General features: G+C 35.7%; 1 protein-coding gene across 1 annotated transcript in view; it reads right to left on the reverse strand.

Moving 5' to 3' along the window:
• KIF6 (kinesin family member 6) overlaps positions 1 to 26,056 on the reverse strand; it is a 149,702-nt gene that overhangs the window by 42,587 nt on the left and 81,059 nt on the right. The window contains exons 14-15 of the mRNA XM_077781856.1: positions 13,896 to 13,998; positions 7,033 to 7,088 (exon numbers count right to left, since the gene is read on the reverse strand). Of these exons, the coding sequence (XP_077637982.1) occupies positions 7,033 to 7,088; positions 13,896 to 13,998 (159 nt within the window). The remainder of the gene's footprint in view (positions 1 to 7,032; positions 7,089 to 13,895; positions 13,999 to 26,056) is intronic.

The raw sequence follows: 26,056 nt of genomic DNA on the forward strand, positions 1-26,056 counted from the left end.
CTGAATGAGCTGCACAGCAATCATGGTACATATAGCCTGACACTGAACTGCTGCACCAAGTGCCCATTTGCACTGGATGGGACAGGGCTCAGAGAAACCTGTTCAAATAGAAGGTGACCCTGCCCATGGTAGGAGGGTTGGAACTGATGACCCCTAAGGTCTCTTCCAATCCAAACCATTCAATGATTCTATGAATCTATAGCTAATGCTCATTGCCCTTGATCAACCAAAACAACAATAAAGATAAGTGTGGAAATCTTTTCAGAATCTTCTTTTCAATCCATACATAAGTAGAAGTCAAACTAACCTCAGCTAGAGTTTTTCCTTAGTGAGGATTCCAAGATTTCAAGTTCCATGGATTTTAAAGGTCTCTGCAGAGAATACAAGCTACCTGAAGAATGAAATGCTGTGGAATGACATTACTGACTTATCTGCTCATAACATCTGCATACAGAATTAATTTATTATGAGTTGTTTTCATCTCATTTGAACTATATTTTTTTTGTGGAATGTAACCTTTCTTGAAGTTTCTCAATCCCTTTTTAAATCAAATCTTGCCCTTTTTCTTCTACACTAGTCATTTCCAGTAAAATTTGCTGAGCACATATAAGTTTTCATAACTTTTTGATAGTTTTTGGAATTACACTAGAACATTGAATTAAATCAGCAACTAGGAAGTCACAATGTTTATTTCCATAAAAGAATAAGTATCTCAGAATATTACACTAAAGAACGGAATGCATTTCAAAGCCCAGTAATTTCTCTCTTATTGTAGCCTCACTTCATTCATGGCTGAAACAATGTCCAGTAAGTTAATGTCTGTAATTCAGAACATTTATATTACTGTAAAGAAATAGATAATACTACCAGTACTATCGAGCTTTAAGAAAGCAGAGCATAGATTTTAATGGGCTTTCTCTGCATCTAGCAAATCATCACAGCTTTTTAATTTCATCTAGGTTCCACATAAATCACGTAACTTCTTTTTAACAGAGAAATTCCATCCTTCCAAAGTACAGATACTTCTTCAGCAAAATTTTTAAAAATTCTATTTGCTGGTGCATGACTTTCCTCAATTATTTCAGCTCATACAATCATGTTTTAAAATATGTGTAGAATTCCTAGTATCAGCCTTGGCATTCTAGTTCTTAACAAGCTGATCCTTCCGTTTTCCAAGTAACTTATTGCCCCACGTGAAGTTACAGAAATGTTAATGTACACCACAAAATGCTCTCAGAACATCTCTACCTAAAAAACCTTAACTTCATCTATCTTATTTATTTTTCTCTCTGTGTAAAAATGCTGCTATCAGTGTTCTTCATAAAGTTGAGTAGGTGTAAAGAAAACCCTTGCATGAAATATTCTTACTTTGGAGTTTAATGTAGATCTGCTTGGCTCATCAAGATGGGGAGGAAGAGTGACAGTAACAAGATTGATTTTTATGTATACAGACATAGAATCTTGTACAAAGAAAAAAGGTAAAATTCTGGGTTTATATTAAGTAGGTTTGGAGTAGGTTTAAGATCTACTGTGTATTCACAGAAATAACAGTGTGACATCCAAGTAAATCAGAATCAATATTATCTCTGAGCACTGGCATGCCTTGTCCTCGCTCTCCTCCATCCTCATCATTTCAGTGTAACATGCCATTAACTGTGATACATATGATCAGTATTTGAATAATTTGCAAGCAAATTAAATAAGGACTCTTCAATAACCTTGCTTTGCAGTACTAGAACCTGCTGTTACTAAAGATTTTAATTTACTTTGGTATTCTATGATCTTGTGCACAAAAATCAAAACCTGAAATGAAGCAGAGCGGTGCAGCAGCTCAGCATTCCTGTGGGTATAGATGCACCATCAACATCATGTGCACATAATCCACCCACCTACTCTTTTTCATTCCGAGAGTGCCTGTTTCCTCACACAGTTATTACTCCCACATGAGTTTGCCCTTCCTCTTCCAGCTTCAATCATAATGTTAGTTGATTTCTGGACAGACTAAAAACAACAGCTGCTTCCCTCAGGGCATTAAATACCATTTAGTATATTTTTTTCCCTTTAGGAAAAAACTAAATCTAATAGTGGTAAAAATAACCCAAAACAGTCAGACATTTATAGGAGCAAACTGGAAATCTTTACTACTTTTAAAGGCTTCAACACACATTCTTGCACATAGGAAACTTTTTTTGGTGGTAAAATTCTGAATGAATGTATCAGTTTAATTTACATTGCAAATAGAAGTTGTAGTTGCCCAACTCACTCTTTGATTACAGTTGGGTCTTTTTTGTTATTTAATACTTTACAGTTTGTTCAGATGTAGAGTAGTCCTTACTGTCAGAGTATTTTGACACAGAATGTTTGCAGTAATAGTGTAAAACCACCCTGTTGATAGCAGCATCCTAGGAAAAACCAAACCCTCCTGCTAGCCCTGATAAGAGGAGAAGTTTTTATTTCAGAGGTTTTGTCTTTGCTTCTCACCATGCAGCTCTATTTTAATTGACAATAAATTAAACTAATTTTCTCTGACTTCAGTCTGTTTCACTTGGTAGTTGTTAAGCCATGTTCTCATCTTTATCTCAACCCACAACCTTTTTCTTCCTACTTCTCTCCCCTGTTCTTCTGAGGAAGGGATGTGAGACAGCTGCTGAATATTCAGCTGAGGTTGACTCACCACACTGCGCTAGGCACAATCACTCAAATTTTTGCAATTATAAATTTTCTTTTCTATTCTGAAATAAAATCTTTGGCTTCAGCATCAAGTTTCCTTCACTGTCTTCTTCAGTAATACCAAAAGAATCTATAGTTCTTGTTAGAGACCCTAACTCTCTGAAAATGGTACAATACAAAAGCACATGCAGTCACACAGCACTTTTTTCTCCAAGAAAAGAAACCCTTTTTTTTTTTAGCTAGCAAAATATACACTTTGAAAGTTCTTAATGTTGGACTAGAAAGGCAAAAATGTACTTTGTGTCAGTGCTGGCCTATTTTTCACTTCTTCTACACTGGTTGCAGAGTTCTCATTATTTCCTGACCTCTCAGTTATTTTTTTCCAGTTTCACTCATGTTGGTTTTTTGTATTTGTCTTTTAAAGCCCAGTCATTGGGTACATTCTCCAGCCATATGTAAACAATTCTGAATAGTTCATTCGAACAAATCCAGACATGCTCACTTTCATTTCTCTGCTTTTTTATGGTGCATTTATGCAATAACTTGCAAAAAGAATTGCCCCTCAGTGCTTGCACCAAAGCCCTCAGCTCCTCTATTTGTGCCTATAGAGAGTTTAGTGTCATAATACAGCAAAGTGTCACTAAAATGACCCTGACTTAGAAACACTTCCCTGTTTTTCTTCTTTTTTTTCCCCCAAGTATCAGAAAAAGACAATTTTCATCCTCAATAAAATTCATCCTCTTACTTATAGGAAGTCATTGTGAAAAGTAAGCATAATGACAAATCTAAGACATATTTTTCATTTAAGAAAAATTCCTGTACTGCTATTATACATAAAAGGAGACAGAATCCAGGACTAAGTGATATAGTAGCAGAGAGGGATGCTGGTCACAATGTCTCATTTCTGATATTATAGTTATTCCACACTTGACATCCATCTTACATCTAGACATGGTTTTCCTTAATTTTTTTGTGCAAGCAGTAACATTTACAAAAGTCTATCAAGAAAATCCTACCACAAATTTCTTTTTACAGCCCTAATTTCCCGATGTTTTTAAATGCTAGTGTAATTGAGAAGGGGTTAGATATTGTGGGTACTGTTCACTGCAAAACACTAATCTTTCCAAAGTCAAAGTATTTATGACATAAAAGTTACAGCCAGATGCTGCTGTCACTATCTCAAAATATAATCAGACTGTATGAAATGGATTATTATGGCCTCTGTGGTGCATAGCTTTATAGTATTAAGAGCAACTTAGAAATAATGAAAACTGATATTGATGGGGTCTGTTCTTGATTGTGCACAACAAGGCAGCCAGGAATGCTTAAGGAAACCAAAACAACAATAAAAATAAATTAAAGATCTAGTTGCAGGCTTCAGATGATTCTTATTTTTTGTACCACATTTTAAGTAAAAATTTGGCAGGTTAGTAAACTTACTTAGCATCTTTAATGATCCTTTGAGTATGACTTCTATGATGAAATAGACTTTAGTGGAAAAAATGTTTTAGGCTGTTGGACTGTATAAGGTCATGTAATTGAATGACTAAGCTGAACTGGATACAAAATTTGAATACTTCTTAGGAGGTGCTTACAGGTAGAAATATTAACAAATATGTTCTAAACAATGCTGGACAGGACTAAAGAACAGATGAATAAAATCTAATATATGTATTAGCCAGAGTGACAATTTTCACATGTTGCAGAGTGTTACACAGAAAGAATTGAATACATCAGTGTATAAAAACTGTCCACAAAGTATTTACATCTGCATAATCTGCATCAATCAGGATATAGATAGCTATAAATAGATACAACATGGATAGAATTTCTTGCTTATACAACAGAACTAGAGTAAAAACTCAATGAAAATACTATTTCCCCATTTTGCTACCAAAGTAAAAAGAGAGTAGAGAAATTAATTTTTAATTTGAAAATGCTTCACTTGTAGCTACACTTATATACCAAAACAAGACTAAAATGTGCTTTGTGCAATTTTTCTTAGACATTTGGAGATATTGCTAGCTTGATTCTTAAAGGGCATTTTCTGTATTCATTTTGTCTACAACATATTACAATTTTCTACAGGAGGCATATAGGCATTGTCAAGCTCAGTGCAGCACTACTGATTTGTTAAATGGCTGCTTGCTTTGTTCAAGGCATCAGTATGGGTTTTTAGTTTACATATATTGTTGTTGTAGCGCTCATATTTCCCAGATATACTTCACTGTTTCAATGTTAAAACTGAAGAACTTAACCAAAAGCAAGTTTTAAACAGATGTTTTTAATTGCAGCTAAATCCATACTCTACTGCACTATAGCTATCAGAAGTTTTGCCTAACTTACTGAGGAAAACCACACAGCAACTCAGTCCAAACTAAGGGTTTCTTCTAGATTTTGCAGCAATCCATGGAAACAGTCTTGAGAGATGATGTCTACATTGCATTGTTACATTATTTCTGAGAGATTCAAATCTCAAAGGACTTAGAGATTACACAAGTCTTGTCCTAGCATGGGTACCTTCAGGACTGGCCTGTGTCCCACTGCATCTTTTACTCTCTCCCATGTCCTCCAAACATTTTTTTCCCCTCAGGTGAAAGATGCATTTAGGGTGGCTGCTAGGCTCCTCTCTTCAAGCAGCTCAGTTGCCACCCCAGATACTGAGAAAGATGTGCTTGTGTGTAGCTGCTTATTGCTGGTTTTCACTGTTCCTGCTCTAAAATTAATTTCAACTTCCATAAGAGAAAGAAGCTTGGCAGTCACGGCTGACTTTTGGCTACACCTTATTTAGGCTAAGGAATTTCTTGGGTATAACATAGATGGGAATCCAAGAGAAAAAAGGAATGCAGGACAACGTGGACTTCAAGGTGGTAGCAGAGGAAAAAGAATCCTCCACAGTATGTTTAACTTGTTTTCCATGTAAAAAGCCTGCTTGGCAGGAGTTAAGTGAGTTTATATGGACACTGCAGAAACCCATAGTTGTGAGGTAGTTACTGCAATTCTTCTTGCATGGGTCAATCTATGAATATCTATGCACAGGTTCTGTACTGACATTTATGTTCTGGCCAGTCTGACAGAGGCAAATTAACCTACTGAAAGAAGACAGGTGAATTCCAGTGTCATGGCTTACAGAAATAACCAAGTGTTCAGAAAACTCCTGCAGGAGGGCTCAGCACCTGATGTGTCTGCTTCTGGATCTATTCAAAACATCAGTTGTGCTGTGGTTTGAAAACACTTTGCCAACATGGCTGAGGCTTTCTGCATACCTGACATAATTTAAATGTACTGCATAATATCTCTGAGGGACTTGTGGTGTACCCAAAGGTGACTGGGAGGGGAATCCAGCAGTAATTATCATTCATGACCACAGAGAATATAATCATGGCTATGGTGTAAGTACAGAGCACTTGGCAGATGTGTTGTGAGATATTTGCCCTTTCCCAGAAGTCAACTGCTATTCTAAGACTTGAAGCGATTATAATGACTTCATTGTCCATGTCTATTTTGGAGCCACCCAAAGAAGGACAGAATAGAAAATAAGAGCAAGATCTACACCACTTGCTCTGGATACCAGATTACCTTTCAATCTTGTCCCTCACAGCCTGCATCTGAAAGGTTGAAGAGACATGGTTCACCAGAATGTATGCAAAATGGAGGACGTGGACCTGATCTCCAAGAAATTTAGGGACAGAAAAAAACTGTTTAACATCTGACAGAAATCCTGGATAGCCTCCAGGTTTGGAATCAACAGAACTCCAGAATCAACTAGGAACATATCAAAGGCTGCTAGGAAGATCAAATAAGACCTGCCTTGGGGATGAATGTATCTATGGGTGATTTTTGACATTGGAAAATCTGAAATTGGATACCAATCATATACTTAGAAGAAAAAAAGGTGAAACTCCCAACCATACTGAGGCACTCCTCAAAATTGCTCTAATTAATCTATACAAAATGCAGATTTTTTTATTGAGTGCAGAGAATTTTTTATTGGAAGTCATATAAATTTATGGATTAATCCAATCCTCAATCCATAGATAGGAAATTTTCAAATTATGGTTTTGGATCCTTTTATTTCAAAATAAAATTTAAATTCCCATGCTAATACCTTAATGTCTCTATTTTGATAAATTTCAGATATCCTGTTAAATAAAGAAGGGAGCTGGTTTTTACATTACAGTATTTGAAATAATCAAAAATTATACATAAAATTATTACTGCTATCATCAGCTTACAGTTTACCTTATTGGAAGTCTTAGCCATGCATTGACTTTTTTCTTTTAGAAATTAGAATCTCCTCCCATATATTTGAATGCTGTGATTTCATCAGCTAAAGGTAAAATGAAGTTAAAATTTACTCACTTATTTTATTTCTCACTTCATTTAATTTCCCTCCAAGGCATTTAGCTTCATCAAACCTGTTAAGGCAAGCATAATGATACAGAATTATTCTAAAGAACAAATAGTTGCAGAAGCTTATAGCAATAAAATACAGAATTACTCAGTACTAGCTTTTCATTTTTAAGTAGAATTAATTGGAAACAATTTTCCATTAGGAGAGATTGTGTGGTCTAAGAGAAACTATCTAGAAGGGTCTTGATCTAGACAAAGAAACTGAAGAAATCCACAAATTGTATTTCTAACTCAAAAAATACCAAAACAGAGTAAGAAAATATGGCTTCTCCCTACAAAGGTGGGATGTGAAAAATTTCCCCTTCTCAGTTAATTTCTTCATAAGACTGGAACAAGTTTGAATTTCAAGTGCCTACTTGAGAATCTGCTCACAAACATATGCTTTCATGGCTGAATTCCACAAGGATAAATGGCTGAAGCTGGAGGGTTCCTGGGCACTTACTCTTTCTTACATAAAAAAGATGGAAGCCATTGAAGCTTCTGTTAGACTTTGGAAAGTCTTTTTCTACTGGGCTTAGAGCTCTGAGCAAGCATTAAGGACTGCCTAAATATCAAAGGAAATAAGCCCTGAAGTAACTCTCTCCTTCTTTCCCTCAGGTCCCATAGTAAGTTCATAATTTGCTTATTATTTATTCATTCCTGAGACAAATCTCATGTTGGCTGTTGACTCTGATTCATGTTCATAGAGAGGTTTATCTGGAAAAGTTGAAGCCAGATATTTATCCAGCCTTTATTCATAGGTTACTGCCAATAGTTGAATAGGTTGTGCATCTGTTGTTCAAACACCATAGTTTATAAACCAGCACAATAATATAAACTGAAATTTGGCATGAATTTATGACATTTCAACAGATTCCATCTGTGACTATGAATCCTAGTCAAACAAAATAAATCAGGTAAATACGCAAAACTACTCTAATATTGAATGGGACAATGCTATTTTCTTTAATAAAAAAGGGGGTGATATTATCTAGCATTAAGGTGATATTGCTATGCATAGTGATGACTGAACAATTATATTATTAGCTGAAAAAACTTCATTTATATCTTACATGGAAACCATTCAACTGAAGAGGCTGAAATAGCCAAATCATGTCTTCTATTACCTACAAGATAAATACTCCATGATGAAACCCCAGAGCAAACTTAGCCACTAATTTTAGTGGAAAAAGCATTTTTGGCAAAGATGCCACTCTTTGAATGGAAATGTCAGTAATTAAAATATAAACATCTTGGAAAACAAATCTCTAACTCATTATGTAAACTAAGAAAAACTCAGAGGCTGTCTAATGAGAGAGACATTCAGTGAATTAAATGAGTATTCACTTGTTTTTAATTATTAGAAATTACAGCAACAAGTGACCCAAGTGAAACTCATCCTTTCCATGAAACTTGCCCATAGTAACTGAAAAAATAAGTTAACAGTTAACCAGCTAAAAGACAGAAAGCAAGGAAAGAAGAAAATGGAAGAAAACAGTGAAAAACAACAAAAAGGAAACTAAATTTGCAACTAGTAAGATCAGTAGAATTGTACTACTGGAAATATTGTCAAAGATTTAGAAGATTTGTGCAATATGCATTACATTGGAGTGGCAGAACTGTAAAGATTGCTTGGTAGCATATTTTACTAGAAAACGGGATGCATTTTCTTCAGAGAAACAATCCAAAGAGAACATGATTGTATTAGGAAATAGGATATTATTAAGTTCTCTAGAAGTCAGGTATAGAAAGTTCAAATTGCAGAAATCTGATTCTGTCTGGGTATTAACACAGGGTGTTTTTTTTAAGCAGGGAAGCAGTTATTAATGTATGGAAGAAAAATGAAAAAGATTGCTGTAAGGCTGTAGAAGATCACATTTTCTATCTTACAAAGGCACTTCCCATAGGCAACTTGAAGGCAAATTGAATAAATTTTGTTTCACTTGAGTTATCTTTGACTAGATCAGTTTTCCCACTTTTTAAATTTAGAGACATTACTGAGTTACAGTATAAACTACTGCACCTGTGAAGTGCTCTGATGTAGTAGGTGAAAAGCTTTATTCAAAATCAGATATTTTCTTTTATATTTTTAACAAAACAAATAATTTTCAGTATTTTATTTAATTAGTTGACTGCCTTTGATCATTTTTACACCAGTAGTTACAGAAAAAAATAATCTATATTTTATATGTATGGCTATGTATGGTCACATCTATATGAATAATTTCACAGCCCAAGCAACAGTTGTGACCTTCACAGTGAAACTTCCAAGGCTCACTGACAGTTCACTATTCAATTACTATAAGAATGATACAAGGCACAGTTGATGTCTTACTGAGATATGCCAGGGGCTCCTGAGGAAATAGGAGCCAACAGGGGAACACCAAGGAAATATTTCAAAGGAATTAAGGTGTGCTCTTCTAAGAAGATGGAGCAGCCAACAGCTGAGGTGCCTTTATATCAATTCAGGCTGTGTGGGCAACAGACAGAAGAAGCTGGAAATCACCACACTGCTAGAAAACTGTGATCTTGTTGCCATTACTGAAACCTGGTAGGGTGAATCCCATGCCTTGAGTTTGCCTACCAGTGACTACAGATTGCCTGAAGAGACAAGTGAGAAGAAGGGGTGCTGTCTAAACCAAGAGTGGACTGAATGCAAAGAACTGCCTCTAAATAACAGTTATCTGAGCAGGCTGATAGCTGAAGGAATCAAATGCAAAGAACTGCCTCTAAATAACAGTTATCTGAGCAGGCTGATAGCTGAAGGAATCAGAGACTGAGGCAACAAAGGGAACTGAGTGGCTGGTATCTACTACAAGATGCCTGACCAAGGGGAGCCTATTTATGAGGCCTTCATGTTCCAGCTGATGGAGGCATTGTGCTCACTGAATTTTGTCCACCTGGAGGACTTCAAACAAGTCAGCATTGGCTGAAAAAGTAGCATGGCAAGCAGTAGGTAATCAAAGAGACTCCTGGACTCCATGGAGGATAGCTTCTTAAGCAAGGCAATACACAGCCTTATGACAGGGACACGATACTGGATCTATGGGTCACCAAAGTAATGAGCTAATTAGAGACATCAAGATTGGAGGCAGCTTGGGCTGCTGTGGTCATGTGTTGGTGGAGTTCAGAGGGATCTGGGTCAGGGGAAGAGTAAATTTAGGCTCCCGAGTTTTAGGAAAGCAAACTTCTAGTTCTTCAAGGAGTTAGTCAATAATAAGTTAGTCAATAACCCTGCCTTCAGGGACAAAGGTATAGAACAAAGCTAGTAGGTCTTTTAGAATGTTTTCCACAAAGTGCAAAAACTCAAAACCCCCAGGAGCAAGAAATCAAGCAAGGAAGACAAGAGACCAGCATGACTGAGTTGAGATCTGCAAATCAATCTAAAGTGCAAGCAGGAAATGCACAGGCAGTAGTAGAAGCATAGGTGGGTAACCTAGGAAGAGTATAGTGATGCTGTCTGTGTAGGGATTGGCCAGCATGGTTTAGGAATAGTATTTTTCCGATTTAGGAGTCCCACTACAAAAAACATACTTCCACTTGATCCCCCTCCAATTGGAAGCACAAAAGGCAAAGATTATAATTTGAGATAAGAACAATTTACTGGAAACAGCAATGAAATAAGAAAATTCATAACAAAAGTGTGCAAAAGAGAAAGTTTAGAGCTTAACCCAACCATAGCCATGCCACCCAAAGTGCTCCCTTCAGTTGGTACCAGTGTTACCCCACTACTCTCTCTTTCCCCAAGGGAAAAGGAATGCTTTTTCTGAAATTAGAGAGGGTTAGGGTTAGATTATCCTTTTTTTCTGCCCCTGACCATGACATAGCATGGTATTGAATAACAATAGGGTCTTGGTTACACTCACAGGGCTCCAGGTCCTGCCCCAAGGCTACTACAAAAACTGAACCCTGTCCTTAGCCAAAACAAGTTACTCTCTCATCACCTGAGCTAGGTCTGAAGCTCCTTTGCAGTCAGTGAGTCAACAAGTTAAATACTTGACTCCCTGCACTTAGCACACACAGTTAGACAACTTTTCCTTACTGGCTAAACCCTGAGTTTCCTATAGCAGAGACTCAGATGTCTGAGTCCTTAAAATAATTTAATAATGGTGTAAGAGCAGGATAACAGCTTAAGATGGTGACTCTGAGGAGGGACCCTGAACAAAGGAAACCCTGGATTTTTATACCCTCACAGTCTAAAAGCATGAAAACCTCTGCTCTTCATCCTGAGGCATGGGCCCTACTGTGTCTCCACCTGGCTGGAATCACCAGGTACCTGTGTCCTTTGTTATGCAAAGGGCAGTGCCAGTTCAAAGCCTCTTGCCTCAGGCTCCTGCCAACCAGAGCTGCACCAAGCTACCAGCACTCAAGGTATTCACCACCACTGTGTCCAGTTCTGGAGCACAGGGAAGACAGACCTGTTGAACTGTGTCCAGAGCAGGGCCCCAAAAATCAGCAGGGCTGGAACACCTCCTCTAGAAAGATAAACTGAGAGAGCTGGAGCTGTTCAGCCTAGAGAAGAGAAGCGCTAGGATGACCTTACTACAGCATTTCAGTATTTAAAGGGAGATTATACAAAAAATGGGGACATGTTTTAGCAGGGGCTGTTGTGATCAGACAAGCTGTAGTACCTTAGGGTAAATTTAGACTAGGTTTAAGAAAGAACTCTTTTACAATGAGAGTGCTAAAACACTGGAACAGATTGCCCAGAGAAGGGGTGGATACCCCATCCCTGGAAAAGTCCTTCAAAGTCAATCTTCACTTTGCTCTGAGCAACCGGATGTAGTTGAATCAGGTTTCAAAACCTGCTTTTTGCAGCAGGGTTTGACTAGATGACTGTTAAAGATTCCTTCCAACTCAGCCTATTCTCTGACTCTATGATAATTAGCAAACCAAGAAAATCTACCCAAAATACTCAAAGGAAAAAACAAGACAGCTAAAAATAAGTAATTTGTGAACCAAACACTGTTTGTGGTATGACAGAAGTGGTTATGCAACTATAAACAAAATTATTAACAGGAGAAGCCTACATATAAAGGGAAGCTATGGTAACCTTTAAACATGTGGTGTCCACACTCTTCCTGTGCAATTTGAACACTGGCTGGGTAACAGAGCTTTTGTGTAACTAGTAGTTGAGAGGCTGCATTCACAATTACAGACTGGATTTGATACAAATCCATTCTAATGAACTCAGTAAACTTGGAGCTAAGCATCTTTGCTAAAAATGACTGCAAATGGCAGGGGAAACTGCGTATTTCAAAGTATCAAAATTCACATTAGCACTGATTTCAGAAATCAGCTGATGCCTATTAGAGAGGAGTTACACAAGGCATTAGAATGAATCTTTGTTCTTTAAAGAAAGCAAATCTGTCATCAAACTTAGTAGATTTTGCTCATCTCTATTATGTATTCTGAAGCCAGAAGGAAATATACTGGTTTGCTTCATAGTAATAACATACAGAAAAAATATGGAAGAATTGTGATTTACTAGAAGAAAGGCAGAGCATGGCTCACATCTGTATTGCTCTCATTACCATGCTGTAACTACTAAGTGTTCTGTTGAATAGCAAAACCAGAAATTACTGCAGTGTAATAATTTATGCAGTGATTATCATGCTGTGGCATGATCTGATAAATTGATCAGAAGAAAAGCATTACTAGATATCCAGTTTACATGGATAAATGCTTACATACGTCTAATATCTTAGCAATTTGCATTCCTGTGGCTGAGGTATAGATCCAGGTAAAAAGTAAATCAGTTCAAAAAAGTGATAAATAACAAGAACTTTAGTAAGTCACAAAGATATGGAAATAATTTCTTGCCTCAATTTTACTGAAATAAATTGAGTATAAGACTTGTTGAGCCTAAAAATGTATTCCATGCCTGTGAAGTAGAAAACTGTGTTAAAGAAAACAGAAGAAAGCAGAAGAAACCTGGAGAAGGAGAAAACCTCAGGACAAAAAAACTCCACAAAAACAAAACCAAACCACAACACCCCATAATCAAACAAACACCTTCCTGAACCAAACAGAACAAATAAAATACCCCCAAGCAACTCTTAGGGGAAATGTTAGTTATAAGTAGAGATTGAGAGATTTGCTTTTAGCATCTGTCATCTCAAAGCCATGCATTTCTTTTGCAGTACTAGAGGGTTAACACTTGAAAAGCTGACACTGAAGCAGTACTGTTATCCAACCAACATAGACAAGTGTTGGTGGTTTAATGTGTGAGATTAAAAATCTGTATGAAAATCCATGTTTTCAATGTTTTGCCATTATCACTATTTTCACCAGACGCATGAAGACTTTTGCCAACATTAAAAACAAATGTGGAGGACAAAAGTATTATTTTTGTTTGTGAATGCAAAACTGGCAGAAAAAAGCTAAAATCACTTGGCAAACAGGTTAGGGACACCAGACAAGCATATGTTAAACATCTCCTAGCTTGCTATCCAATTCAGTGCTGAAGTCAGTAAAGCATTTTTGACAATGGAAATTACAGCAATTGATTCAGTCCCATGGATTTTACTTCCCCTAGATAATTCTTGATCATGTCATTGCCACGTTGCTTCAACATGGTTGTGAAGATGAATAAAACCAGTGGAAATAGCACTAAGATTCCTCATGCTATTTTCATTTCTTTCCAGACTTCTCTTCTATCATCACTCAGTGCCTTCTGAATACGAAATGTCTTAAATAAGAAAAGGTGAAGGGCCTGTAACGAGTCCTCAATAAAAGGCTGGGATGTCTGGTGTAAAATTATGTGTTTCTGCCCAGACTCCTAATGAAGTCTCAGATGTCTTCCCCCAGCTGTATTTTCTTATGACACCCACCTCTGCTTCAGAAGCTGTTTGTTGTCCTCAATGGTTATACTATCAGCATGGTCCCGCTTGAAAACTTCAAAAGCTTCCTGACATCCAAGAGACATCTCTCCTCCTGCCCCAAGGTAAAAAAAAAAAAAAGAGAACTTCTTCAGTGTCATCAAAAAGGAGATTTTGCACTTATTTAAATCCTTTTTAGTTAATGCAGCAAGTCAGACCAGAGGTTTTAAAACAAAGAGAAGATGAAGTTCTGTTTTCCACTGATTGGAAAGCATTTTGACAAAAGATTTCTATTATCTGATAAATTACTTATATTTCACATCATTTCTCTAAAGTCTGAATGCTTGGGATGTATAATTCCTCAAGATAATTTAAAATGTTGATAAGTAAAACTGAACTTTGAAAATTTAAAATATGTGAAATATTCTTAAGTGTGAGCCAGAGGTATTTTCACAACAGCACAATGAAGTTTGCTTCTGTATTTTTTTCATCTGTTTCACATTGAGCCCCAAGTATGTCTCAAATATTTTCAATATTCTTGGAAGAAAAAAGTCAGGCATCTTTAATAATGTATTAGCAAATACTTTTCCATACCCTTTTATGTAAAGCAAGAATTCTACATACACAAATGGTTGGTGCCTTTTTCCATTTACAACATGGTGTTTATTTCCTTTTGTGCACCAGAATGTCAAGACTTATTTGGTCTTCAAATCTTTTAAAATAACTACAGACAAATATTACAGTTTGTATTATTTTCAATTCTTACTGATAGATAATCTAATATTGTATCTGTAGTATTATTAACAGAAACATTCAAAGGCTTAAGGAGAATGAGAGTTTACACCAGCATCTGTGTTATCACCAGAACATATACACCAATAAATAAGCAAGAAGAAAGGATGAGACTTGCACTTAAATAAACTACAGGAATGAAGATAGTTCAGGAGCAGAAAGGGGGAGGACTCTAACACTCAAACTTTGTGAAGAATGACAAATAACTCCACCTTTAATTCAACCTCCAGGTTGCAACTTAAACCTCAAAAACTGTATTCCTTAAACTGGAATTTGATTCTCTTTTTATTACCCTATTGAGTCTTTCTTTTGTCCTACCCACAGGTCTGCCTTCCTGCCTCAGAGCTATCCAAGACCCCCAAATCCATTTTGAACAAGAGCTGTAAAACTCCCTAGGTTTTTGCTGTGCAAGAGTTTTCTCTATATTTTATGCTAATGGACCAGCATTAGCAGTAAGATATGCACATATACTAGTTCTTTTCCAGGCTACCTGCTTTGTAATTTTGGTGTAAGGTTTTTCTCCTTCTCCAGGTTTCTGCAGTTTCTTCTGCTTTCTTTAACACATTTTTCTCATCTCATAGGCATGAAATACCTTGTTTTCAGGGTCAGCATCACCAAGTCTTATACTCATTTACATCAGTGGAGCTGAGGCAAGAAATAGTCAAAACATGCCTAAACAGGCTGGGATGTGCAATATGTTACCCCTTACTGGTCCATAAGCTGCATTTTAAAGTCATTCAAAATACTGGTGCACCTCATCATACATATATCAGGATAAGTTCCCATTGACTGCAGCAAGAGTTATGTGATATAAAATACAGTTTACAGAGAAGGCTGGTAACAAAAACTAGGACTTGGGATTCAATGGTCAGTAAAAGTATAAAAAGATTTCTTTAAAATACAGAAAAAAATTTACCCCGTTTCAGTCAAAAGAATAGAACATCTGTTACTAATTCAAAAATTTTGAGTTGAAAATAGAAATACTGGGAATGTCTGAATGGCAAAGCATGCAGAAATGCTCCACCCTTTCTGTATATGAAAATCAAAGAAAGATAAAGTGCACTATTTACTGTTGTGTGATCCAAAAGAGCAAGAGAAGTCAGGAAAAAATATTTTTTCTGTGGTGATGACCTGAGAGTGTAATGTTCATGTTTCACACTTGCCTTGTAGAAAAACAGGCAGCTTTGTGAGCAGAATTTTATAGTACATTCATCCCAGCTCTAGCACTAATTTTAACATGCAGCCTGAATTGACCCCCTACAATTGCTTTTACTGCAGAAAAAGCTTGTATTAAGTGCAGAAAGCCTGAAAAAAATTCATGATCAAGCCTAAGATAAACAATGACATGCCCTTACTCATACTGCAATGTAAAGTATTTAACTCTTCTGGCCATGTGATGCCTTTGAGAGTACAAATGAAAACAGTAAAGTAAGTTTGGAAAACAAAACTATTGCAGTGATTATTGCTACTGCCTGGCAGAATGCATCAACCAAAATTAAAGGTAACCTGATAATAATTTTCCAGCACTAGCTTGAAAAGGCATCAAATTTGTACAGCCAAAGAAAGCACACAAAAATAGATCCCCAGAACACTTTGGAAGGGGAAATTTTCTGGTTGATCCTGTTCATTTAAAGAAAATAGAGAAACATATGAAGTAGTAAACAAATTCATTCTGAAAATAGTATAAAAGGAATGAAACTTAGAAAGGACCATTGAAGTTGAATTTCAGTATAATATGAGCATACATCAACTGCAGAATAATGTTGCAGCCTATGGGCAGCAACATTTATGGAGAAAATAAGGGAAGACAATGTAAATAACAGTAAAAGACTGCAAGAGATGTTGAAAGCTTAATGGAGTAGTTGTGTTTTCATTCTGCTCAATAGTGAATCTTATTTCTTTTCCATGGTTGATGTGGTATCTTCAATCATGATGTTTATATTTCCTTAAATAATCTGTAATTTCATAAAATAGCCTTACCTTCTTTCAAATGACCTCCGAGTGCCATGGTGCATTAACGTTATTGGCATGCTGTTTTCTCCTGGGCTTAATTCTAACAAATAAGCTTTATGTTATTTTAAACCAAGATGTTATTAGATTTGTTTTTCTCTAGCTTTGAAATTGAAATCTATGTACAGCAATACCTACATTATATAAACAAAAACAGAATTAAGAGAAGAAAGTGATGATAAGGACAAAGTTTTGGCAGGACAGTGGAATAGCTAGCTAAAACTTGCAGAGAAAACAATTTATTGCACTCAAAGAGCCAAAAAATTCCTCCTCTCCTTCTTAATTACCATGGCATAATGTTACAAAATAAATATTTGAAAATTCTTATCTAAGGAAGAACTATCATATCCTGCAGGATGAGAACCAGGAAACACATGTCATCAAGTCATTACAATGTGACCTGGAATAGTCATTACCATAAAAATAATTCAGATCATTGGAAAAAGCATAAAAGTTTCTTTCAGTCACATTCATGAAACCCCAGCTGACAGGATTGCATAGAAAAAGAGATAAAGTTTGTATCAACTTAATTTTAATGATACCTTTCCTGTTAGATTGTGTAACTTGGCTTGAATACTAAAACACAAATATGCCCAACTCACACAATGAGAAATTTGCAGAAAACCCATCATCATTTATAGCAAATTCACATAGCTGAAATTTTTGGTAAAATTCAGGTTCAATCCACATCATGAATTTGTGTGTTTAGGAATGTTCTCACTGAAGGTTTGATTTCAGTCTGTTCTATGACCCAGTGAACTCTCTCAGCTTTCATATTAAGCAAAAAATTTTGTTCAATAGGCTCCTCTGCTGAAATGTGCAAATTACAGCTGTCCCACTGAACTTGGGTAAATCAGCAGGGTGACAATGATATCTCCCAAACTCTGAACTAGAGCAACAAGATCTGACATGTTCAAGCAAAAAAAAGGTTGCTGTAGTATTGATAATGGGCTAAACTCTCAAACCCAGTAATTATTCAAAACAAAGTGAGCAAAAACATAATAAGGCTTTTGGTTGCTGCTTTAAGGTGCTTTACTTTTTAAGGTGAGAAAAGACAAAAGTGATTTAAGGACGCAGTTGTATGCCTACAGGAGGTAGAAGCCTGCATATCAGTCAAGACCCTGGCAGATATTGTGCATGCTATTCTTTCACTCACTAGTTTAGAGATTTTAAGCACTTATTCTATGCTGTTACATACAAAAATCCTATTTACAGTCATCCTAAACACCAAATGTTAATTTTAAAGAAACTTTAGTTTTAAAGGAACATGTAGGGTAGGTGTCTGTACCCAGGTGTGGCACTGCGTCTTCAACTACCAACAAAGAAATTATTTGTCTGAATGCTATTTTTAAATTAAATAGTATGGGCTAGAATTATTCAAGGACTACACTGAGTAGGTAGGAGCATGCAAGGGGATAAACATAGACCTTATTTTGTTTTTAAAAGTGATCAAACAGTTGTCTATTTACATGACCATACTGATTTTTACATGTATCTAACACCAAAAAAATCATATTGATGCATGTATTAGTGATCAACATTTATAAATATTGGACATTTTAAAAGTACATATTTTAGTGTGGTTTTTTTTTTTTTTTTTTTCCCATACAAATTTCAAGACTGCTCAGTCTGGAAAGGGCACTTCCAGTCTTGAGTCTGGCCACCTGTTTTTTGGTTTGTTTGTTGTAAAAGGGTTATTCCTCAGAACGTGGTGATCTTAAAGTTTAATGCATGAACCCTACAGGAAAAATATACATTGCTCTTCAGTTAGGTCTGGGAAAATCTGTCAAACAATAGCATTAAATTGACATCATCTCTGTCTGAAAGCAGAACCACAGTGTCTCCTCGCACCACTCTGTAACCAGATTTTTGTAAATTCCCATTATTTGAGATTATTTGAGATTATTTGGTCCTGGCATGAGGGCTCTGAGGAGGTTTCAGCAGCCCTCATGCCAGAGGCTGCTGGTTTAACCCACGAAAAAATTAGAAACAACTCTCCAGAAGAGAATATTAAGATTGCAAGTTGATCTGTTCTGAGGGAGGAACATTAAGACCATTGACAAAAGCAAACTCTTGGGAATAACTGTTCAGACAATATATTCTGATGAGAAAGGCATCTGTCCACATATCTGCCCATGTATCTGTTTTGCAGAAACTTCATTTTCAGAGTAAAAGACTTTGTCATTCCATTTTGTTTCCATTTTTACTGAGTGGTCTGTTAGACAACAGTTGTCAACCCTTCCACAGAAATCAAGAGAAGCACAGAGTCCTCTTGGCTCAAGGAAAGCTTTCATTCAAGTGAGGGTAGTCTGAAGAATTTCAGGATACCAACTAGCATGAATTTTGAGTCTTCATGCTCATGAGGACTGTCAGCCTGTTTGAGCTATCATCTATTCCCCATATTATCAAATGGGAAGAAAGAAACTGCAAAAACTTTCAAATGAAACTAAAGACAAATTATTTGGTAAGTCTCTGCTACAGAATTATGGTATTAGAGGTCATGTAAGCATAATTCATTATATCTTTACCAGGATCCATCAAGATTTCATAGCCATCTGTTCAGAATGGAAAAAGATGTAACAGCTTGCAATAATGAGTCAATAAAGAATAAATACTCACAAGTAGGCAGGCAAAGGGCAAAAGGATAGACAACAAATACTTCCCCACTGCTCAGCTAGATTTCTAATTAAAAGTGTGTGTATTACATCTTCACCCTATCTTCACTAAACTACAATTCAAAAATGGGAAAGACATAAAACAAGGTTGCTCACGGAACTCCTACAGTATTAAACAGTTTCTGGGGAAGGTAAAAGCCTTGAACAAAAACCAGAATATTCAGATGTAATGAACTAAATACAACATGGGCATAAATTAATTTCTCTGGTTCTGATGTATCTTTGCTTATTTACAGGGGAGGAAGAGGGTAGAAGAATAATTTGTTGAAACCCTGAAAATAATGAACAGTAAAGAACAATCTTGTACATGAGAATGTTGGACACAAATCAAAGACAAACACTATTTCTAATATAATTAATACCACTACGAATAGGATTATTTAAGATGGTTAAAATAAAACAGGAAAACCCCTAGATATTACATAGAATGTCAACTCTGTAAAAGTCAATTTTTATAAAGTTTAATTGATATGCTTCCAAAGAACGCAGCAAATAACTACTTACATGAATCTCATAAGGAGTAGATTACAACATTAATTAATATTCCTCTGCAGGAGTATTAAGGAAAATATTGAACTGTATTTCAAAACCAAGGGTCAAATGAAGTAAAAAAAAAAAAACTTAAATAAGAAGAAATTGACTATTTTAAGACTGTCTAAGACCACAGAAAAACAACAAAAGTCTAAATGGGACATGATAGCTGAATTTAATCACATTGAATTTCTTCACTTTCATTATTTTAAGAAATCTCAAGTGGCAGTGTAGGTATGTTTTTAAGACCTCTACTTTTGTAACAAAGGCCACTTAATGTCTAATGAAAGGCAGAAATGTGGTTTTAGGCTCCTTACTGAAACCTGGTAAGTCTGACATCAGGTTCAATCTTAGAGTGATATCTATGTATAAAGATTGAAATATTGCCCCCTCATTTTCCACTTCTGGAAAATTAGCATACCAGTTTGCCTTCCTGTCAAATGTTGCAAAGTGCAATTTTAGAGAGAACTGCAGGATAAAAGGAAACTGTTAATAGCAACTAAATATGGTCATGACCTCCACCTGATAGAGCACATATTTTCCTAGAAGTCAGACTCAGTTAACAGGATCATTTTGGTCTGATTATGTTTTTATTTCTTATGGATTTCTCAGATATAATTTATTATATTTCTCAGATATAATTTTTATTATAATTTCTCTGACTATATGACATGGAATCAAGATGCTCTGGAATATCAGCTCTAGCACTGATGATTTATAGCATGCCTATTTTTCTGTTGCCTAGTTATGTTAGTATATTCTTTTTCAAAAGCCAGTGGGCACCAGAGTTATCAATGCCAAAGCTGGAGGATAGAAACAAGAAAGCAGTTAGAGGCTATTTGGAAGAACCAAAATGTTTGAATATCTCAGCAGTGAGGAATAAAACAGTCATGTTCTGACACAAATATTATTGGAGAAATATTTTGCATTTCATGTATGACATCCTATGTGCTTCAAAATAAAAAAAAAATTCATCTGCCATTTGCAATCACTTACTTCTTTAAAGCTGCCTGTGATGTCATATTTGATTGTATAATACACACACACATTGGAAGTCCTTAATTAGTAGATACAAAGGGAAAGCATGAAATGAAGCATGGTAGGCTTGGCAGAAGCTCAGTGGGTGGATATGAAGGAAAATATGAAGTCAAACCCACAAGAACTTTAGGAGACCCACCCAATGGTGCTGAGACTTCTAAATAAATGATTCATTTCTGCATATGACAGAATCACACATTTCAGATAACTTCTCATCAAACAGGATATATATGTCATACTGCAGTTTACATCAAACACCAGATATTACAAGAAAACTGTGTATTTCCCTTGTTTTTACGAATCTAAATCTGTTCCTTTCAATGGTTGATGCAGTTTTAAGTTTTACTAAATACAAGAAAAGGCCTATATTTATGCACTTGTGTCAACTCAAATTAGAGTTGATTTAAAATGAAATTTAGACCACTGAACTTAAGATGATGATTTCAATTAAAATTGAGTAATAGCAAGTTAAATTAGTTTTTACATGCTCCATGTACTTGACATGCTGTAGCAGCAATATTTGCCACTTCTGTTTCAAACCTGAAAAAGGGCTTTTAGGCTCAGAAACTTTTTCAACCAGACCAACATATTTCTAAAAAAGAGAATAGTCAACATTTTCTCAATTTACATATTTTATTCTGTTTTGAGTGATAGATATGGTATGTAAATTCTCCTTTTCAATATATCTTTCTCAATTTTAGAATAATTACCCTGAGTGGTGAATGAGAATATTTTAAGAGCTCTACAAAATGACAACTTACATCAGTGGAATCATGACAGCTTGGACCAAATACAACTTAAGTTTTTTGTTAGGGACATCTGTAGACATCTGCATGTATTTTTGGTGTCTGGAGAATAATTTCTACCACCAAGTTTGCCAGTAACACCATAAACCACAAAAGAGGCATATTTTATTTTCAGAACACTTTAGGAGAGGGAAAAGAACTTGTTATAAACATCAATCTGGTTTTGGAAACTTACTGTACTTTTAATTTCATACTACATTTTAGCTATTGCTTTATAAAGATACTGAGGTTTTCTGAAGTAGAAGCTTCTATATGCTACATCTCAGGTAGAAAAGAAAAAAATCCTCTGTAGTGGGTACACCATTAATTAGTACTGTTAAAAGTAAAATATTACACATAACAGTACCATCTTGGGGCTATTTTTTCTTTTTATATTTCATGCTACAAACTACAGGAGTGCAGGGGCCACTTTATGGCAAATTAATATTTTTCTTTTCTCTCCCAGCAGGAACACCAGCAGTGAATGAAGTATGCTGAGATAGAGAGCTCAGAGAGCTCAGGCAGAGAAGCTCAGAAGTTACCATGAGATAAAAACTTCATGGTAAGCTATTTATTTGTGCCAGGCAGCAATCTAAAATAACTAATTTTAAAATTTAGTATCTATTTGTATTCAAGATGAACAGCTTTACCACTTCCATCACTTAGATCTTTCAGAAGCTGAACATCAGCAATTAAGAAATGAGTAAAATTTATCTGTAAAAAAGGAAATTTGATTATTGCCCTGTTGAAGCTTTATTGGAGCTCATTCTGAGAATGAACACAGAAGCCTGTTATGTACCAATGTCCAGACTTGAAAAACAAATTAGGCATGTTATACCTCAGCAACGACCACAATAAATTTCAAGCACTCACCTACTGAAGAAGCATTTTATCCCTCTCTGAAGGAATCCTTAACTGCTACATTACAACCTACATCAATGTGTATTAACTGTACTCTATACACACAAAATAGAGCCTTCAGTAGTTTCAACTACTCTCACAGCTAAGGACTTCTAGGCACATGACAAGCTCCAGAACTCCAGCAGGGTTAAAATGGGAATCCTGGGCCCAGAAATCAGCAGGCATTTAGAGAACACTTATGTAACTTGCATGTTGCAAAACACCTACCCTAACAAAAGTTGAATTTGCTTTGGAATTAAGGACATTGTGCCTCTTGTGCATTTTAGTAACACAAAGATTAGTGAATGTAGAAAGAGAGCAGTTATTGCCAGTCCAGTCACATTCATCTATTTCATTCTTTTATCCATAGTGAGTTTCATATAACAGACAAAAACAGAAAAGTAGGAGATAGCAATGGCGCCTGAAAAATCAAACTAATTTTTCTCCTGAACTTTCACTTCTGCTTTTCAAATTTTATCATACTGTTTTTTACAAACCTCTCAGCTATCTTTAGATAAAACTTCTCATTATTTGAGATTTTCATGAGCTGTTACAGGCTTTTTACTGCTTTTACAAACTCTTTTGACTGCATTTCATTTTGGATGAGGAAAAAAAAAATCTATCTTGAAGGATTAAATTGTAAAGGAAACATTAAATCTTTGTAGACTGTAGAAAAAAGAAAAACTATTCTGAGTGCCATATACATCCTTTTGAAAACCAGTTTTGCAAAGCCCATGCAGTAAGAGTACTTACTTCCTGAATCACTGTTAACACAGTCTAGAAGGCTGAGGTTTAAGTAAAGCTGTAATTTGTATTTTTAATAAAACATTTTGAGCAGAGGAACTAAACAAAATAATTTATTAAAACTGCAAATTAGAGCTATATTTCAGTTAGTTTTACCAAAATATTCACTAAAAATGGGATAAAGTAAAACAAATAGCTCAGAATTTAAATCCATTTTTATGGCAATTATGAGAACTAGCATACACATCATGTTTTTATGAACAAAATTATGCAACACATCAGTAGTATTTCCTTTCAATATTCTAAGAATAAGACCTCCAATTTCTATGAGCACAAATATAAATATTAACTTTAACAATCTTAATATATAATATGAAGTTTACTTAAGTACATGGGTTTGAGCTATAGTCATTAGCAGTCATTTGCAAAAAGAGAAATCCTTCCTCTATGGAAGTATTGATAAATTACTCAAAATGGAAAAGTAGTAGCTGTCCTTGTTACAAAACTATATATGAACAGCTGATCAAAATTTTAGGATATCAAATTGCATCTACAGCAAGATGTTTTGAAATGCAATTGAAAACTGTTAAAAGGAAAGTTGAATTTCCATCCCTAGTATATTCATTCTGTAGAAAAAGGTAAAAGAATGAGGTATCTTCCCTTTGTTTTTATCAGAAATATTTTGTCTGCCAAGACTGAAACCACTGGCTGTTTCTAGTGCCACTGGATATTCAATGTTGATTTTATGTGAGCTGTACAGTAAGTATGTAGAATCACAGAATCAGCTAGGTTGGAAAAGAGGTCACCTTTGAGAGCACCCAGTCCAATCTGTGACCTAGCATTACCTTATCAGCTAACATTACCTTATCACCTTATATGCACTGATGTTCTGCTGTTTAACTGCTCCTTTCTTGTACTGGGCTACACAAAGTGTAACATGTAAAGAAATGGCTTAAGACAACAAGGAGGACTTCTGTAGATATGCAGATGACAAAAGGAAGGCCAGGGAAAATGTGGGTCTCCTGCTGAATGAGGTGGGGGACCGAGTTACTAAGGCCATGGAAAAGGCAGTGCTTCTGAATGCCTTTTTCACCACCAGCCTTCTCTTATCCCAGGTCCCAGAGACCACTTGAAAAAACTCTGTGTGAAGGCAGAGACAACCTCCATTCCAACGTTTCTTTTGCTATTCTTCTAATACAGCACAAAGTTAAGAATTTTTAAGGTAAATCTATAATTTCTTTACTTAGTAGCTTACAGACAACTTTGAAAAGTTTCTTTTAATCAAAAATGCTTTCACACTCTACTAATATAGCAACCATTGCAGGGAAAATTCATATACTGAAAAGAAATACTGTTTTTACCAACAAACATATAACTGAAAACAAACTCAGCTTGACAGCTAGGTCTTTGTGAGGTGACCCTTTTTTCTGGTTATAAATGAATGAGATGTTAATTATTGTAACTGAGTATCTGCTTTCATGCTTCTAAGTTCCTAACGTGACAACAGAGTTCCTATCCTCTGATTGCATCCACTGGTATCCCTCTTCAGTTCCTTTAAGGTGTGACAGTATTTCTGCTTTGGCAATTTCACCACAAAGGAGGTTAAAAATGGTCATTGTAAAACTACAGAGCAACTGAAGAAAGTATGTGGATGTATTTTTTCTGTGAGGGCATATATACTTAACTGAATACTCAAAATGTGTAACTTGCTATTTCAGTGCAGCTCAAAAGAAACATCATCTAAAGGCACATTTGAGTGAAGGAAGATGGAAGGAAGTTGGGCTAAAGAGTTATCAGGGTCAGTGAAAGTTAGTATTGCACTACTCAATCCTATGTACCAGCTAAAAGCCTCTAAAACCTTGTATGCAGTATATCTCGGACTTCCTATGCATGAAAAAAATTATAAAACCAATAATCTCATTTCTTATCTTATGACTAAAAGTATTAAGTGGTAAGGGGGTCTCTAGTTTAGATGGCTTGAAGGAATAAAAAATGCTTGAGAAATTTCATTAATACTACAGAGATGTTTCTGGAATTCAAACAAATATCCCTGTTTATTCTTCTTGGCACAAACACTCCTCATGGAAGACTGAGAAACCTTTGAAAAAAATCCAACCCCTAGGATTCTAATAACCCATCTGACCTAGAAGCAATGCTTAAAATCTATATCTTAAATTGAAATTGTAATTAAAGCCAGGAATCTTAAGTTCTCCAACTATCATTATCACCTGAGATCCAATCCTTAGTCTACCATTATTGTGAAAATAGCCACTCAAATATATAAATATCTCTAGGTTTTGAATTAATAAAAGCGAATGTGAGAGTCCCCCACTGCCAGTTCTGCAATTTTTAAATAGCTAAAAAAGGATTATTCTTTACTACATTGTATTAGTCTAGCCTTTTGCAGCCAGATCTCAAAGTCTCTTCCTTTCAATCCAGGGACTCATCTGGACCTTTGCACATTCATTTTTGGAGCATAGTAGATGCCCACTAGGATGATGAATGAAGAACACCTTTTATGTCTAACCACAGTACTGCTCCCACTACCAAGAAGGAATATAAAGGGGAATGGAGGAGGACCATATTAATCAAAAATTAGTTCTCCCAATGACAGTCTCAGGCTTGTTACAGTAAGGGGGATCACACTGGCCATGAACAATATTTATGCTATTGCTACTGAAAAAAGTTGGAATGAGAT

Source organism: Lonchura striata, chromosome 3 (genome assembly GCF_046129695.1).
Source record: "Lonchura striata isolate bLonStr1 chromosome 3, bLonStr1.mat, whole genome shotgun sequence".
NCBI lineage: Eukaryota > Metazoa > Chordata > Aves > Passeriformes > Estrildidae > Lonchura > Lonchura striata.